Source organism: Augochlora pura, chromosome 6, assembly GCF_028453695.1.
Source record: "Augochlora pura isolate Apur16 chromosome 6, APUR_v2.2.1, whole genome shotgun sequence".
Classification (NCBI taxonomy): Eukaryota; Metazoa; Arthropoda; class Insecta; order Hymenoptera; family Halictidae; genus Augochlora; species Augochlora pura.
In genome coordinates, this window is record NC_135777.1 from 5890671 (window position 1) to 5909560 (window position 18890).

Below are 18890 nucleotides of genomic sequence, written 5' to 3' on the forward strand. Positions count from 1 at the left end.
AAAAAGGTATTCGCACATTCGGCCCCTTGGACAATGAAATTGCACTACCCGTAAAAAATACAATTTCCTACGCGTTGCCTCTTCTTTCGTTCGAAAACATAGAAAATACATTGCAACCTGCGGTGCCTACGCTAAACTCTTTCAGTACGACCGGTACGATCCTTCAACAATTGGTACACAAATTTCCTATACGTGCAACCCGATTAAACGAAGAGCATTGTTGTTTTATAAAATGCGGCCACTCCGACTCCCGTATTCGATTGCACATCGTTTCGAGTCGCGTGAAACGGACACCGTTCCCCGCGAATTTCAATGTAAAATTTGAAATCTTTTGAAACCGATTAAAGAAAGACGACCGCGTTTTCGAATCGAATGAGCGAGTAGCCGCCATCGTGGTCGCATCGTAATTTACATAATTCGCGTAATAAAATCTTCGATAGAATTTAACGAGGATATCCTTTTATTCGGGACCTTCGATAGTCTGGTCTTGTTCGAGAAAGTTAGGGAACGAAGAGTACACGAATACGCGAACACGCGTTCTCCCGTGTAGCTTCACACCGGGGAAAAATTGACTTCGAACTCGATCTCGAATTGCGATGAGATTTAGATCCGGTAAATCGTGTACTCGATCGATGATCGTTCATGGTGTCCGCGAGTTCTGGCGTCAATAAAAATATCTGACAAACGAAATCCGATCCAAAAAACTTTGCTCCCAATTAGAAAAGCTTTTTTTTTTATACCTGTTCTACCTAATTCGCTTTCTGTTATCATGGTACATGTTCCGCAATTATTATACTTTACACGATTACGAGAACGTGTTTCTAAATGATGGTCCGTTTTCATTTCACAGCGTTTCGTAACAACTTCAAATAGTCTCTGAGTTTTCAACTATACGATAGAGATCGCCTCTCGCGTGTTCAATATACATTATAAATATAATACATGTGTACAGGGTGTCGTTCCCATCTTAATCAATAAACGCAATTTTCTCCAGAACTGTTCGTTATTTGGAAAAAAATGATTCATACAGTATACGCACGAAAGGTACACGAAAGTTATTTTTATTTCTATTTAATGGGTTTATATAATTTTTATGTACTTCACGCGTCCCAGAATTTTGAAAACTTAACCGATTTGTTCGAGAAATTGTACGATTCCGTTTTCATGCGTACACTTACAGAAAAAATAATATTATTGAACTATGCCACCCCGTGCTCCCTCCCTCGCCAAGTAAAAAAAGAATGATATGAAAGATTTTTTAAAGTAACGAATGGTTCTGGAGAAGATCGAAACGCGACACCCTGTAAGTATGCGTGTACGTGTGTGCATGTTATGTGTGTATACATATAAATAACACATAAGCATACGAGTTAGCAAAATAATTTCGGATTGCTCGTCTATTATCCACGAAACAATCAAATTTCTTTTTAAATTCGAAATCAATTAAATTTTTGAAACATTGGTTTTCAGGGTTATTCCAAACTGACGGCTTGAACCGTGTGTACAGGGTGTCTGGTAACCGATAGAAAACCCAGAGTAAACGTTAGTGATACTATTAGTAGGAAGAGGCAATGGCAACGGGTACCATTTTCGTAATTCGTTCACGAATGAACACGCTAGAGATATTTTCAATTTTGACATCGCCGCTTCTTGCTTCTTGGTCGGGTCTTCAGGTCCGTTGCCAGACAGTCTGTATAGAGAACGGGTAAGAAAATGTTTTCGCTCGTTGCAAACCTCTCTCTTTTGATCGCCGACGATAGATAATAAATAAATCGAATGATCAATGATCCGAAGCAAAAGTCGTCAGTATACAACACATGTCTTTCCCTCGGCATATCTCGCGTCGAGAGAGAGAGAGAGAGGTCTCGCTCGGGTACAACTGTGGTCTCCGTGTCATTCAGAAGCAATGTCTGGAATTCGAAAAAGAAATCCAACCAACGATAGATAATGTTAAATTACTGATTACTGATTAGTATTAGATATCCATTGGATCGATAACAAGTGAACATATAAATATATATATCTATATATATACACATACATTCATATACATATATATATATTGTATATATGTATGTATGTATAGATGCATAACAATGACTCTGTGATTCTGTGCAGAGGTGCATAGATTAATAGATCGATTGCAAGGAAACTGTAGTAAAAACAGCTATGTTCGCCCGCAGGCGTTCTTTTTTTTTATACTATTCACTATTCAGTGTACAAAGGAATGGTTAAAATTCTTATAGTTGGTTAACAAATTAATTTCAATCGCTTGTAAGTGATAGGATTTCGCGAATTTTCGTTTGTACACCCAATGGTCTATTTTATACGCTATATTTATAATCTCGAAATTCACCAGTATGCGTACATACGTAAATATTTAGAAAAACGAAACAATTTTTATTTCACGTACTGTTTTTTTCATGGTTTATATGTAATTATTTGAACACCTCTCTATGTCGTAAAAGAAGAAAATTTCTCTTTAAGTATTCCCAGGGATACAGTTGTGTCCAGCGAGATGAGACACGTAACGAAAACTAACTTTCTCTCTTTCTTATACACAAACACGCGCGCGCACGCATACACACACACGCACACATCTTCTCTCTCTCACCCATTTCCTCGGCCCAGTATATAGTTTTGTCTCTGTGTAACGCGTGTGTACGTGTGAGTTCTTTTTTTTATGTAACTTACATGTATTTCATATTAAAAATATACATTAAAATGTATGTACAATGTATTGTTAACGTACACCATTCAACAAGTTCCCTAGCTCTAGAGGTATCGCTACGTATATGTTTGTTTTCTCCTCTCGTGTGTCTGTCCCTGTCTGCCTGTATGTATCTCACTGTTGAAATAGGTCGGTAAGCGAACGTAATTCTTGCCCTATGCTTTTTATGTCATCACGAATATTATTCGATTCACAAGACCGAGTGTCGATGGATCGACAACAGAGACGTCTCTCAGACAGTTTCCAAATAACGAAAATTACGTGCCCTATAACCAGAGACAGCGAATTTTCCTCTGCAGTCTTTCCATGCTTGCTTGCTTGCTTCCTTCTTTGCTTATATTCAAACGGAATAAAATGAAACGCTTTTTCCTCGTCGAAGCAACAAGTTGTTTATCTCCTAAATTAATTAACAAATAGAAAAGGTCGCAACGATTATCCGCCGTTTGTACGCGACACAACGTAGAAACGAAGACAATTAATGGTAGCATCGCATTTTGGATTTTTGTGCATTCATTCTAAAGATACTTGGATTTACGCGCGTGCTTTGAATCGTGAGGACAAGATCGTCGTCTTCGCCAAATGTTAATTTTTTTCGAGTGTAGTCGAGTGTGACAAATTGATAGAAACGATCGTTAGACCGTACAAGGAACTGTTCTATCATCGATTCTACATGAAGTAATGGAATAGTCGATCTCGATGTCACGACCAACAATGTACTCAACTTGACAGATTATTTGTGCCAAACAATTCCGTTCGTTCGATTGTGTTTACGTAACTTCGTCGGTTAAAGAAAAGTTAATTGAGAAACGCAAGATACGCGTCGCCGAGAATATGCAGAAGTTTGTGCAAACCTTGCAGCAGTTACTGAAAACGGGTCGAACGAAGCACATAACAGTCACACAGAAACTCTTCTGAGAAACGGTCTTACAATATTAAGTAATTAATAATATAATTAACAATAATTATATCATTAAACGATCCACCTGTCGTGACTAAGAAGTATCTGGAACCAATTTAATGTATCGCAGATTATCTTCAAAGAATTTAATTCAAGGCATGTACACTTCTATTCAGTGACATACACATACACACAGTGTATACGTACGCAAATATGCATACATACAATGTGTACACACAGAAACACCCCCACACACGCGCGCACACAAACCCATATATATATACATATATATAAATATATATATACATATATATATATACACTGGACATATATATCCATATATAAGTATATATAGTATCAATTAGAATACAATAAATTTTGCATCAATAGGAAAATGTTTAATAACTAGTGGAGACATTTATATATACATATATAAATATATATATATATATAAATATATATATATTTCAATATATATATATTTTAATACATTAAATCTTACTTTTTTTCGTTATGAAAAATAACAATTTCTTTATACTTTTTTCTCCTTTGATAAAAAAGTGTGTTGGCTAAGAGATTGCACTTTGTGATCATCTTAAAAATTTGTGATTAATTATATTAGTGACTATACACAACTGTATCTTATGTTTCTCGCACACCGATTGTTCGTACAGTCATCAGATACGTTTCTATTTAAGTTAGTAAAGAACAAAGTTTATTCATCGAAGATTATGCGGCATCCTTCCATCGTTTCATTTCAACGTATAATCTTCGGTCACAATATAGTAAAGACTGACTTGCCGGTGTTGTCGGCACAACCGGAGAGAACATCGTTCAATTATCTCTTGAAAATTTCGATTCGATAGGATCTCTTCTCTTTCCATTTTAATCGTTCTATAAACCGGAGATGTTTGTTTCCAATGGCGCCGCACATTTAAATTACGGTCCATTGTTTTGGCATGTCGGCATGTCACTTTTGTACAGTTACTCGCGACTCGTTCCAATCAGCCAATCAACGAGTTGATAATTTACTTTTCGTAGTTGGACGTACGATGCACTCTCGACGACCGGGAAGCGTGCGCGCGCGCGCGCGCGAGCGTGCTGCGATGTGTATGCATGTAGGTAGTAGATGGGACACGATTGTACGTGTTTGTGTTTCATTTACGTGTGTAATAGGAACACTCGCGCGCTGACAACGTGGGCAAGTCACCTAAAAGAAGGGCCACAAATGGTGTCAGGCACTATTTAATCATTTACGGTTTTGTGTATTCCATCAATTATGTTCAATTACGCTATAATTTACCAAACATGATGCTTGAGAACAGCTCAAGTATTAGGATACATCCTGAGATTGAGTAGAGCATAGGCTGAGACCATCTCAAAGCGGTTTTAACTACGAAGAAAACAACAACTTTGTGTGCGTGTGTGTGTGTTTCGTGTAGCGCGCGCGCGCGCGCGCGTGTAACTTTCCGAATTGCAACCCTGTCCGGCCGACATGTTCTGGATATAACGATTTGATAATGCGAGGATTCTATGTCACCGAGAGAGATTTCCGTTCCGATAGAATATCGGTGGTTGGACAAGGTCTAGACTGCATGTCGTTGTATGTCATCTTTTTTAGGTTCGTAGAGTTGCAAATGTTCCTTCCTCTTGTCCGTCTACATCCTATTTTCCTCTTTTATATCAAATGTGCAAAATACTTGTGAAAAATGTATATATAACGTATCATCGTATGTATACAGATGCGAGTTTGCGTGTATATATCTTTGCTCGTTATCCTCCATTAATAATCAACACTATATAATAATATGCTTATCTCACATAGAATATTTGCATATATCTCTCGTCTATTACCTCGCGACAATCAATATATTAACATTTCTCGATTTTGTTCCACGGAACGTATCGTAAAATTCATCTTGAGTACAGCAGCCGATTTATCATTTATACATCGTTTTCCTTAGCGGACATAGACCGTTAATTTATAAGTTCGCTAAAAGAAGAAGACTCTTCACATGTGTCAAAAACGAAAACACAATACCAACGGTCAGCGTGCACGTTTCGTGATTCACCATTCTCGTGTCATCTCGAACGTATCGAAAACCTCGAGCAACAGTGTTTTTTTTCGATGGATTACAAAACGTGAACGAATCGTTAAAACTAAAAGGAGAAACGAATAAAAGACGAACCACGATACGTGTTAATGATCTTCAGATGTTTTTCACGACAAAATTGTTGCACGATCCTTCGATTTTACTTTAAGAAGAGTACGGTTGGTTTCCGAGCGAGTAGTAATTACCATTTACAAAAATAAAAGAAGATAGAAAGACGAAAAAGAAAAAAAAAAGAGAAAATAATAATAATAAACGAAAAAGAACAAAAAAGAGATTGTAGAATAAAATTTCTATCGCTAATCGAATATCATTATTTTCTGACTAGGCATTCGATTCAAAGAAATTATGTTCATCGTTTCCATTGGCATTCTTTGCGTAAACGTCAATTAACGGATTATGCCGCAAACTTGTCTACCTACAATCAACCCGCAAACAGAAAAAGAAACAAGTTAACGAAGTACAATTATCGGTAAATCCCTAGCATAAAAATTCTAGAACGTGGTACGCGCAAGCTCTTTCGATAGATTATAGAAATTCGGTCTGCCGATGCACCTAACCCTGAAAACACCGCTTGCTCCCGAATCGCAATTCTCTCTATCAGTCTCCGATAGAAGCACACACCGATTCCTTTTTTCCTTTTCTTTTCGTTTGCTTCCCTCCGTTCCGGGTTACGGATTTCGGAAAGAATAACCATCGCCAAAGCGACAAGTACCAAGGACACAATGCCATATCACGAAGAAAATGACAATGAATTAATGACATATATACAAACAACTTTCATGCATTATATACATGAAAAATATGTATACGTACACATTTCGCGCGGGTGTGTGTATGTATGTATGTGTATGTTGGGTTGCGTGTGTATGTATGTATGCATGTGTATATATGTACAAACATACATACAGCATACATACATACACGTACGCGTGTAACCATTAGAGACATGTGTACGTGTGTTTGTGTGCTATGTATACACATGTATACATATAAATATACATATACGTGTAACGCTTCAACATTATGGCACCGTTTTTTTGTTGCTTTTTTTTGTTATAATCGTCAAACAAACGCATTCTTCCACGGACTTGAAAATATAAACAAATTTTTTTTCCCATCCACTGATTCGGGCCACTGCCCTTATTCAACGCCGTTGCCGTCCTCTTTCACATATATTCACGTTTTCTGCCCGATCATTCCCCATTTTGGGTATTTCAAACGTTTTCGGCGTTCTGGGCGTTCCGGGCGTGCTTTGGGCTCACCGGAGGGAGAGCCAGTGGGCAAAACCGTGAACCGTAGTCTACGGATACTTCGAGTCCTGGAGAGCTTCACAAGCACTAAATGACGCCATTGTACGTGGAGGTTTTCGCAAAAACAACCGAGCCGTGACACCGCCCGCGCCAAATTTAATATTAAGTCGCCCAGCCCTCGGTGATCCGCGAGCGCTTCATCAAAGGCCCATTCTCGTAATCGGAGTTGTTCCCAGCATTTCCGGCAGCGTTCGAGTGACTTGTTCTGATATCGGCGACCGTGCCGCTACCCGGAGACGGCAGATTCGTCGGCGTTATGCTGCCCGAATGGGACGCCGGTGGATTGCTGTTCGGTCTGTTCGATACCAGGTTCAACGACTGAGGTCCGGGATGGGGCACGTGATGAGGCGGCGGAGCTCCGGTGCTTGACGACGGACCTACGTTCAGGGTCGTGTGATGCAGACTGCTGCCCGTGCTAGGGCCGCTACTCGTTGAGCCGCTGTTACCTCCGTGCGGATCTCTGGGAGGACTGATCGGCTCGCTCTTTATCTTTACTGGCAACGGCGAAGTGGCTGGCGGCGGTGTACTACTCGACACTGCCAGATGCGGAAGACCACTGCAACAACACGATACAGCTAACATTTGCCCTTAACGACTGTTCAAGAAAGGATCGTCCTTCGAACGAGAATGACGGTGGTCGCGGTGACGATAATAGTTCCGTCTGATAAAGTATGCACAGCAGATGACGGTTAAATTTACGTCGATTCAAAGATCGTCGATCGCGTAGAAAAGATATCAGTATGACTTATTGTATGTGTACGCTAGGTAAAGGCATGCTAACTCGGGAAAAAAAAACTCCAGTAGACGATGGTATACCGCAGGTGAAAGGTGGTATTGTCCAAGATCGGACGTATAGTTTTCTTTTTCAGAAGAATAATTATGAAATATGATTTACCTGATGCTGGACATGGTGGCTGCCGAATACATTGATAAGTCATCAACGTACCTCTGATGAGACCATGCTAAACTCCCGAGGTCCGAGGAATAATCCGTTGGTCCGAAACTCGAGTAACCGGCTGGGACCGATGGTGTTTGTAACGCTACTACCGGTGTGTTTAATGCAGATTGCGCATGGCCGCTCTGCGCACCACGAAAAAAATAAGAAACAGCATAGATTAGAGGAGCACTCGGCCGACACGAAGTGACAGAGTCACACGGAGTCACGGTACATGAAAGGTCACCATTTGCAATCGGAGACCTTTCCTTGTCGAAACGTTCAACGATGTACGCATACGCCATTTGAAAAGACAATTTGGACAGTTTGGACATAGCAAAGATCGTGGGAAGAAGTTTCGTTTGCTTACGAATATATCGCGCAATTCTCATCGGACAGTTTGCTATTGGCATTGTTATCGAGTATCGTGACGAGCCATCGTATCTAGCACAGGTTGTGCTAGATACAACCACGGCCTTTCGTATGTCCAACCCGAAAACCTTGTCTATACGTTCCAACACTTACATCGTAACTAGTGTCGTCGGAAAGGGGTTGCGTAAGGGGTGTTGGAATAACTACTCGTAGATTAGTCCTGTGAGGATGTGGTGGCGGTGGTGGAGGCGGGGGTTGTGGCGAATGCCTAGACGGATTACTGCCTTTGTTTGCGCTGCCTCCTCCGACTCCTAGCGCCGGTGAAGGACCCGGACTAGGGGAGCCACCCAACGGCGATGCCGACGGGGGATATCCGTTGCTCATTTCCAACATCCCTCCAGGTGGATACACTGAAAACAATTCAATCGGTTAATCGACCAGGTTATCATTTTTAATCGGTAACGTTCTCTTCGGACGAACAAGACAATTACAATTAACAACGGTGTTGAAGAAACAGGTACCTGAGTCAGTTTCAGAAGACGACGGTCGCGGAGAAATGCTGGTATGGGCCATTTGGGGACTAGATCCAAGTAGAGATTCGCCGAAACTATTCACTGGTACTGATACTGGTAGAGTGTAATTAGACTGTCCCATTGCCTGAAATCCCAGTAAATCAAAGGCAACATGGTTACCAACGGATGCTAGTATGTTCCGCGGTTTATGGCTCTGGATTCGTTTTCGCTGCTCGAATCGTTTACATATTTAAATCATCGGATGTTCTATTACGCATTCACTGTTGTATTTTACATCTTTTAAGACGGATTAACCATCAAACGTATGAAATAAGTGTCAAGCAACCTAAGCGAACAATGCGAATTAATTCGAAGCCGCGTTGCCTACAATTCGCGCATCCGATCATGCTCGATGTTAAATTATTTAGAACACTGTTGAAAGGTAATCGAGGACTGTTGCTCGTGTGAATACTCGGTGCGGCAGATTCTCATGGGGGTGCGGACGCTGGCTAAGAAAAGGGAACGTAACCGTTTCATTGGAAAAATATGTCTACTCAGTTTCTTTTGGGCAAACAGAAAAAAGAAAAGGAAAAAGGAGCGAAAATAAGAGCAGAGTGTAAGGAAGGCTTGGAAATACTTGGAGATACTTAAGGATAATAGGAAACTGGCCGAGATACTTACGCGGGTACCGTTGTGCTGGTGCCTCTGCATCATCAGCTGAAACTCCTCGTCGATCTTGGTGTATTTGGCTTCGGTCCGCGGAGTCAGATTGTACTCGATCGCGTCCGGCTCCGGACTCTCTGGCGACATGGCACCCTTATGTTCCTTCTTGTTGAGTGCCTGCAAGTGTCAGCAGACAGGTTCACGTGACCACACCGCCCGAGGGCACTCAACCTTCGCATGCACGTTAATTTAAACGCTAAACAGCGGAGAGGCTGGCTGGTTGATCAGCTTCCCTCTCCCTCCCTTCCTCCTTCCATTTCTCTCTCCCTCTCTCTCTCTCCCCCCCCCTCTCGCGCTATTTCTCACACACGCGTACACACCAACTTTCCCTCTCTTTCCCTAGTATCACAACTGTTCCCGACAATGCTGCCTATCGGCAACCATCTCGGACGCGTATACAATTGTTTGCGAGATCCACATGAAATCACGAAACGCGGTTATCCGACGCAACACGCTAAAAAACGCGAATGATTCTATGAATCCGAAACGATGCTTCCACAACGAAATCCTATCTAGGATTTGTTTCAACGGTTCTACGCCTTATCGACGGAGCTATACATCACATGACATACACTGTTCTTCATTTAAGACATTAAGACTTTTTTATTATCAAGTATCACGACACTCTTCACGGTTACCAAATTGTCGTTAATCGAACGATTATTAATATAAATAAATAAATAAACGATATATAACACAGATTGAATCTGACACAGGGATTGAGCATTCCGTCGCCAAGGTGTTGAACCGTTTCGTTGCTTTTTGCGAGTGAACGCGATTTCACGGTATATAGTCCACCCTGATTAGATTGGAGTCGGATACACAACGCTTTACTCACCATAATAATTTAATCGTCAATATTTTAAACGGTTCGTTGTGCCGCGGCAAGTTCTTACGGATTGCATTGGACCACCCGGTGGTGCAAGCATCGCAAAACCCCGCAGTAAGTAAATTCCCAACAGGAAGAGTATGCGTTGCTTTTACGCGCAAGAAAGCATATATGCAACAATCTCGTGTAATTTCGATGATCGACTAGTGAAAAAGTTAATAACCGGCGACGTTACCTCGGGGATTGTGCAATTTTTCACGGTAGAATCTCTCATTTAACCGGTACACGATCCACCAAGATAGCCGATATACCATCCGGCCGATCCTATAAATCCTACTTTGAAAACGATTCGACGCTCTCGCTTTTCTCTTTTGCTTCTTCAAAGATACACCTCTCTCCGACAGGGCTCCAGTTTCTGTTCTTTCTACAGTAAAGCGTGCGTTCGCGTCTTCCATCGACTCGTTTCAAGAAAACTGATACAACCGTTCGCTTCTATTACGATAGAAAGACGGTAAAAACCGTTCGGTGCATCAATGGATTACTACTTTTCGATTCCGCTTCTCTCCCATGCCGCTACCGAATCTGCCCTCGAATAACAAGTTGACAGCGTGACCTAACTATCCCGAGGACTATTTGCAGCTCTATCCCGTCTATCCGTATCTATTCGTTATCTATCCGTGTGTATCCGGCATGTGGGCAAGGTGGCGGCGAGTCGATGGAGCCGAAGGATTCTAGTGATTTTTGGCGGCTTCCTCTCTGGAGAACCTTGACCGTTACTCAGGAGAAATCGGCTCACCTCGATGATATTCTTGTTAGTGAGGGACTCGTGGGGTTCGTTGTACTCGGTGTACTTGAGAAGAACCTTGTCCATGTCGGTGCTCGCATACTGATACAGCTTGTTGCTCGAGCTGAAGATAATCAGCGCAATCTCGCAGTCACAGAGCACAGACAGCTCGTACGCCTTCTTCATCACGCCGAATTTCCGTTTGTTGAAGGTCACCTGTTGGCCGAGAAAGATACCGTTAGTCGTTAAATTCGTTCCAGCTTCCAAGGGGATGATTTTAATTTTTTCTGAATCGAACAGACGTTAAGAAACGATCACGATCCATCGGAAAACTCGATTGAATCGACGCCGCTCTACGATCGTAATTGCTCTCTGTTCGCACGGTTCCGGATTATTCGGTTAATGCCTGTCGAATGAACTTCGATTAGCATAGAGGAACGTTTTGATAAGATAACAGCCGGAAAAAGATGGGTAGCAATTGGCGTGCGCGCGCCAACACCGGCATCCACGGTATCGGTGTTTGATCTTGGATAAGGAACAACGCGATTCACGTGGTGGGATACGTATAGGCACGGTGTATCGGTGCGTATCGATGCGATGAACAAACATTTCGAGCGACGATTACACCGCATCGCATGTAAACCGATTAAGGCCAATGTAAATATTAGCCTTTCGGCGTTTCCGTTTGTCTTTCATCGAAACAATCTCAATGGTCGATCGAACAAGTGTAAAAAAGAGGTCGCTTCGATCCGAACCCCATAGTTGGCCCAGGAGATTAAGCCAGATTACAATCCGATTTGAAATCTAGTCCAGCCTCCTTTTGCGTACCATGATCTCGTCTATGTCCAATCTCGTGTGAAATCTATACCGATTACAGGGAAATGGAAGAGTGTACCTGACGATTCCGTTCGTCCGTGATGCGCGAAATTTGAATCTTCTTCCGACCCATTTTTGCACGATGCTGCGGAGCAAGGACAGCTCTTCGGAACCACTGGATGGAATATTAGAAATGCTGCAACAGAAAGATAAAGAGAATACACTGCATTTTCTCTCGCTGAAAAATAGTGGTTTTGATCGGTTCCCGTTCGAAAGGTTCTCTCGATCGAACGCGCGTGGTGCCATGGACACGCGAAACGAACGGAGGAATATTATTTTCCTAACAATTGATATAATTCAATCTGGTAGAGGTAGATCATGGACGGCGGACGATTAAACGGAGGTTTCAATGAAGAAACGCGCCAGTTGTTTTCCGTCGAAATTCACGTGTCATCGAAGTTCGCCTCGTTCGCCTGCGGTTCGCATCGTTCCACGGCGTCGTTTGCCTCGCGACGTCGTTAATCGATACGAGGAATAACGACACGTGCCTTTATGCTGGTCGGTAGAGGTTTTAACGCATGGTCCAGTTCTGTCGACTGTCACCCACGTTCGTCAACTCCTGTCTACTCCGCTTTTCTATGGGACTCTGCTCTCGCCGTTCCCCGTCCCTTTTACACTACCACCCCGGCCCGCGCGCCAACTTGTTCGTTCTTTTTGTTTTCGAGCGCAGTTGAATCGCGAAAGTTCCTCGATATTATTCGAGCAACGATATTTCGCGTTGAAACTGTCAACGAAGCGAACCGCGACTGTCGCGGTTTCATGCAGAAAAAAATATACCAGAGCACCATATACTTTTTCGAATAAATTGGTCGAATCGAATTTCATTCGCATAATTATCTCGATATGAATTGTTCTAATCGAATAGAACGTTATTCGACTAATTCGAAACACTGAAGAAAACTCAATCGAGGGTATTCGGTGTTCATCTCAAAGGATACGCCATAGAATATGCAAATGCATGTCTATCGCGATCGGGTGTATATACGCGACATCGGCCAATCAACGTTTTTATTATGTTTTTCATGCGTGCGAACTGATTATCTGCTGATTACAGAGGACATTCACGGTTCGCGATGCTCGAGTTCGCGGTTATCTAGCGCAGCCCCTGCAATCCCCGTCGGAAAAACATCTGGCCGCAATGATTTTCCGGTTTTCTTTCATTTTTCTTCTTCGCCGTTAGCGCAAATTGCTGGACGAGGTAGCCGATGCATGCCAGTAATTCGACGTGCGCTCAGCGTGTGCGTACTTTCCATGGAAGCTGCGACGACAAAGTCGATTATTACGCAGGTTAATTGTCAACGATAAAACGGCGAGCGTCCGACCGACCGACCGAACCGACCGAACCGAACCACGATACCTCCGAGCCGATACGAAAACTCCGGAATTTCCAGGAAAATTCTCCAAGTAACTTTAGTGATTAGCCTATTTATCACAACGGTTTACCAAAGTGTCTTCCTTTTTACCTCTGTGGGTCTTTGCAATTTGTCCGTTCTAGACATTCGGCGCGATTGCATTAACAGAGAAACATTTTCTGCAATCGTTGCAAAGAACAGGAATCAGTAAGAAATTCGAAATTGAAAACGCTCGTTTATTGTGATAAATGTGTCAAATTCGTTGTTTCTGCTCTGATGTTGTTTCGGATGCTGTTCACACCGTTCCACAAAGTAATCCCTCCCCTCCCATTTTTCTCGTCAATTTTTTTACTTTTTTCTTTTCCTGTAACAAAAAGTTCTTTATCCCCGTATACGCGATTAAAAACTATTATCGATAATACGCGATCCGATTTGAAACATCTTGGTGTATTCGAACGCGATCGGTCGACGAGGAATCGAGCGATATTCGATGGATCGATCGGCGCAGCAGCAGGTATTTGAAAGGGGGGGGGGGGGGGGGGGGGCAGGCTCGGGGATCAATTCGATAATTCAAGTTCCACTCGAGTACTCGGGTGTACTCGAGTATTTGGAGTGGCGGTCGGTCGGCTCTAGTAAAAACATTGGCTTTAACTTCGTTCTAATTCTAAGCTCCATCAACTATATTTACCGAAGCCCCCCTTTCATTCATTCCGAGCACGCGATCTCCTCTTGCTATATGAATTAACGTAAGCGTTTCACGGGCAAACCCGTTGTTATTTTTGTCGCCGACCGGCTATCTTCCGTGTCCGCAAAAAAATTACATTCAATTCTTCTTTTTTGTTTACGCTAATTGCGCGTGTCGCGCGCGACACCGCTCGCTTTTCGCGAATCGGCTCGCGATCGAATCGAATCCGAGCGAAGTTTGATTCGCACCGATTTGCTACTTAGATACAAGTTACGAGTTGTCGCGGACACAGTTGTTGCTCCCATGCTACGTTGCAGGAGCACATTCTGCCGTCTGCCGGTTTCGATAAATAAATAAATAAGTTTGAACGTCGCGCAAACAAAAGGAAATGAAAAGAGCGTACACCGCGGTGCTGCACAAATATATAATGAGGCGATGTACTCGTCCGTGGCATCGACCAGACGATAGATCCCCCGTCTAACTATAACTGTGCTAGTCAAATAATAGCAACAATAGAGAAGAATTGTAAATTCGTGCGTGGTCGCCCTTGTTCCAAGTTGTCTTGGTATTTTTACACGCTCTTTCATCATTTAAACGGGCGAAAGACCTAACAAGTACACAATACCAGACCATTCTTCGCCATTCAAAATAAAGGTACACTTTTTCTTATTCTCGTTACTGAAAAAATGGTTTTCGCCTCGTGCATAAATAAATGAAATATAGTACGAGAAATGTTCGATTGCAACATGGAATGGAGTCCTTAGTAAGGGAGAAGAAATGTTCGGGAATACCAGGCACGTTTTGAAAACCAGCCTCCCTTTGAGACTATTCTTAAACGCGTAGCAAAGGATACGTGCGATATAGTTGCCGCAACAGGTATATGAATGCTCGATAAAACCATCGGCGAATCTCACGATTCTTACGGAAATGTAACTTTTAGGTACGACTGACACCGGTACCGAGCAAAAGGGTGAAAAAGAAGCAGGAGAAAAAAAGGAGAAGAAGAAATGAGCGACGATGGTGGTAGAGGACGTTTGAAATTCGAAGGAGCCATTTTCCATATCGCGAAACTATGAGTATTATTGCCTACGATGCTGCGAGACCGAGGGGGAAGTTTACGGGAAAAGCGGGTAGAGCTTTCTCCACCGGTGACAATAGGGACACGGAACGCAACGAGAACCTCGAGGAAGAGGTGGAGGAGTGCGGAGGAGCAGGTTGCCGCTCGTGCTGTCGTCCGATCGAATTCGGTTTATAATACAACAGCGCAGAACGAGTACCGAGGGTCAGCGACCAGCGTGTATTTCCTCCTATATATGTACATACTTCATAGATACATACACATATATATGTATGTTTATATATATATATAAATATATATACATATATATTTATGTACGTCGTGCATGTCCCATCGAACGTACCTCGTTACAGGTGTACCACTGATCTACCTTGAATAATAATTGAATTTATACTTTGAAACGAAAAAACATTACCGGCCCAGTCGACCCGCCTATCGGTTGATTGTGATTTATCGCGCAATTTGGTCTCGATCCGTGCTTCGCGCACTCCCTATGATAACTCCGCATCGGTACGAAACGCATCTACGTATGTACGCATTAAGCGTTTCACGGGTTGGACGATGTTTGTTTTGTCGAACGCGACGAAGTTACAATGAAATTGGCGGGAGATACGAATGGCGGCCGGTACGATCGAAGCTCTCGGAGCAGCGCGGCAATGTTCAAACGGGCAGCAGTCCCGTAATGAAATTAATAACGATCGTAAGAATTAATCGGAATGGATTTAGATACGGTAACTCACCGACTCGATACGAACTGGATCAGTCGAGCATCTCGACGTCCGTCCACCAATCGATCGATCTTCTTGCGCGCACTAAATCGATACGAAAACAAAGATGGTGAGATCGCGCGCGCACTCTTCACAGATGTTGCGATCACGATCGTAATCGGAGAATCGTGTTGCCGGTGCTCTTGTTAGGTGATGAGGAGCCACGGTCGTTCCACGTCTTAAAATATTCCCATTTATCTCGGTGAAATGCTGCTCTCGCGGTGCGCTGCCGAGTCGATCACGTTGAGGTTTACCATGAAGGAATTACCACGGGACGTCGTCGCGGGGGTTTACGTTTGCTTGGCGGTCCACTTGTTTTCTGTAAACGTCGAACCAGAGATACGTGGTACAGCCACCGTCACGAAAACAGTTTTATTTCGCGTAACAGCCACGTTTCTCTCAACCTTTTCGAATCCTCGATCGCGCGCGCACAGGTACACACGGAATGCAACACGCGCGCGCTCTCGCGTGTATCCGTGCGCGCTTGTACGTATACGGTTCACAGGTCTCTACGACTACGTGCACACGTTTACGTGCATACGTGTATGCACACGCGTACGATATGCAATACCTACGAACACATGTGTAATACATATATACGTATACGTGTACACGTATACCCGCATGTACATGCATACGATAATGCATATGCATGCGCATACGTGGAGAGGTATACATGGTATGTATGTGGCTGCTAGCGAGAAAATACAATTATCGGGAGGTTAGCCTAGTCAAAGGAACGAGGAGAAAAGCCCGTTCTCCAGAACGGACGTCAATGGTCCCGCGATCGATATCTCCCCACTAACACCCTCGCGAAAGGTACAGTACAACTTTAAGATCAAAACAAAACTTCTCTTTAAAAGCGGTTACGTAGAAACAAGACGCACGAACCTTTTGGCACGGGAATCAACTTGCACTCGTTTCTGGCGATTGAATCAACACGCGTCACTTCGCACGCCGGATCATCGACGATTCGTCAAACACGTATTTGTCGCGACGCCGACTACAGCGACTACTGTGGTGAGACTACACCGATTTACAATGACTCGGACGACTACACGACGCGACAACTCCAACGATGATCAAAAGCTTTCTCGATCCTCGATTTTCTTCTCTTCTTTCCGCTCGTTTTCCTTCTTGTTACACTCCTCTAATCCTTGTTCGATATATATCGTCGGGAGGGCCCGTGTATCGATAGTTTTCTTGCTTGATCGAGCCACTCTCGGCGGTCCTTCCTGGCGCGGTTCCCCTTCGATCGATGTTCATTAACGAAAAAACCTTGCCACACTCGAAAACAGTCGCAACAGTAGCAATGTACACACTCGCGTAAACCGTCGGCTGTCGTCGTTCGAAGCAAGGCGATATAACAGGGAGAAGAAGCACACAGAGCCTCCGCCAGAAATCAGGTTAGCTAGGTTAGAATATCCTGGCTGACTAGAAACGGTGACTAGAAACACGCACGGCTTTCTTAAAATATTTTTCACGTGCGGCGAGCCGTCGATTCGCACTGCTCCGTAGAAGATTCAAATTTAGAAGCGTCGTATCGGACGGTAAAAAAGCGGGCCGCGCGCCTCGACCAGTTCGCGGTCGAGCCTGAAATAAAGATTTGAGGAAGTCGCGTGGAGAACAGGGGAACGAGCGTAAGAGAGACCGAGCGAATCAGACAAAGAGGGAAATAGAGAGAGAGAAGAGAGAGAGAGAAAGAAAGAGAGTGAAAGAGAGAAGGGTGGGGAGGCTGGCCGTGTCGCACATACCAGTCGGTCCACCTCGTCTCTGAAGCGAGCCACGGCACGCCGAACTAACGTCGACCAGGCTCGGCCGCTGATTGGCCGCACGGGAGATCGACGTCAGACGCCGTCGAACCAATTGCTGTGACGCTACATGCGCGACGCATGCGCGTCACTTCCAGCCCGAACGGTCGTGCTGGCATTCCAGCTTCGACCGCGCGCTCAATGGCGTTGTCATTCTCGACTTTTAGCTGAACAAATCTGACTGATTTCACGAATGCGACTGATTCGGCTAAACAACGGGACCTCTTCTAATCACCCAATCGCGATATCGATATTCTCATGAATTGGTATCATGATTTCTATCGATCGAGAGGTTTTTCCCACATCTACGACCATTCGAAACGAAATATTCTATCGGTTACTTTTTCAACACCTATTTCCTCTAATTAATCCGTCTCCACTTCTCGTCTTCTCTCATCTCCCACTGTCACCGTTCAAAATCATCATCTATCACGTAAATACTATTTACCTGTAATCATACGCGAAACGATTTATTGTACTAATCAATAAAAATGGCGTCCGGCAATTTAACCAAGCAAACCGTGTGTTCTGTATTGACAGACAAAACTTTGTCACTTGGTTTAGCCCTGATAAGAGGTGCTGATCGAGATGCCACCGTACTCCCAAATACAGCGGCGTTTTATCATCGATACATACGTTTGTTGCAACTAAATTCGATATCCAATCGTATCGGCCGGCAATTTCAATCGGAACATAATAGTACGGAAGAAAAGGCGTCCAACGAGCCATTCATAAATGCCGGTCGCGCGACGTTCGCGACGACGACGACGACACGACGTGCATTAAATGACGTCCGACGGTCGTTGTAAATCGTGCCCGCAAAAAAGTTTAGATAGGCGCGCGCGCCATAATAAAGGTGGCGGTATCTTTACACTTTATTAATATTTCGCTGGCCAGAAATAACACACGATTAAAGAATCCGATCGACGTTCTACACACAGAGCGCCTGTAGCTAAACTTTCCCAAAGTGTAAGTCGCAGGATGAAAATAACGATCGCGTTATAGACTCCGCCACCGCTTACCGAATTACAATTGCCGATCGGACCGATAGTATAATTCCTCGTGCGAGATAACGGAATTACTGTTCAAGTACCCAGCGAAACATTGTTGCGGT

At 43.5% G+C, this 18890-nt stretch overlaps 1 protein-coding gene across 13 annotated transcripts in view; it reads right to left on the bottom strand.

Moving 5' to 3' along the window:
- Positions 1 to 1045: 1045 nt before the first annotated feature.
- Mef2 (myocyte enhancer factor 2) overlaps positions 1046 to 18890 on the bottom strand; it is a 42947-nt gene continuing 25102 nt past the window's right edge. For 5 of the 13 annotated variants that reach the window (XM_078183442.1, XM_078183438.1, XM_078183443.1 and 2 more), the window contains 7 exons: positions 12103 to 12219; positions 11220 to 11423; positions 9553 to 9711; positions 8881 to 9016; positions 8513 to 8769; positions 7949 to 8133; positions 1046 to 7609 (listed from right to left, as the gene is read on the bottom strand). In XM_078183442.1, coding sequence (XP_078039568.1) covers positions 7156 to 7609; positions 7949 to 8133; positions 8513 to 8769; positions 8881 to 9016; positions 9553 to 9711; positions 11220 to 11423; positions 12103 to 12156 — 1449 coding nt within the window. In that variant the 5' untranslated portion in view covers positions 12157 to 12219 and the 3' untranslated portion in view covers positions 1046 to 7155. Of the gene's footprint in view, positions 7610 to 7948; positions 8134 to 8512; positions 8770 to 8880; positions 9017 to 9552; positions 9712 to 11219; positions 11424 to 12102; positions 12220 to 15938; positions 16285 to 16856; positions 17547 to 18890 lie in introns of those variants that run through there. The other 8 variants (XM_078183433.1, XM_078183436.1, XM_078183439.1 and 5 more) reach the window with 5 other exon arrangements.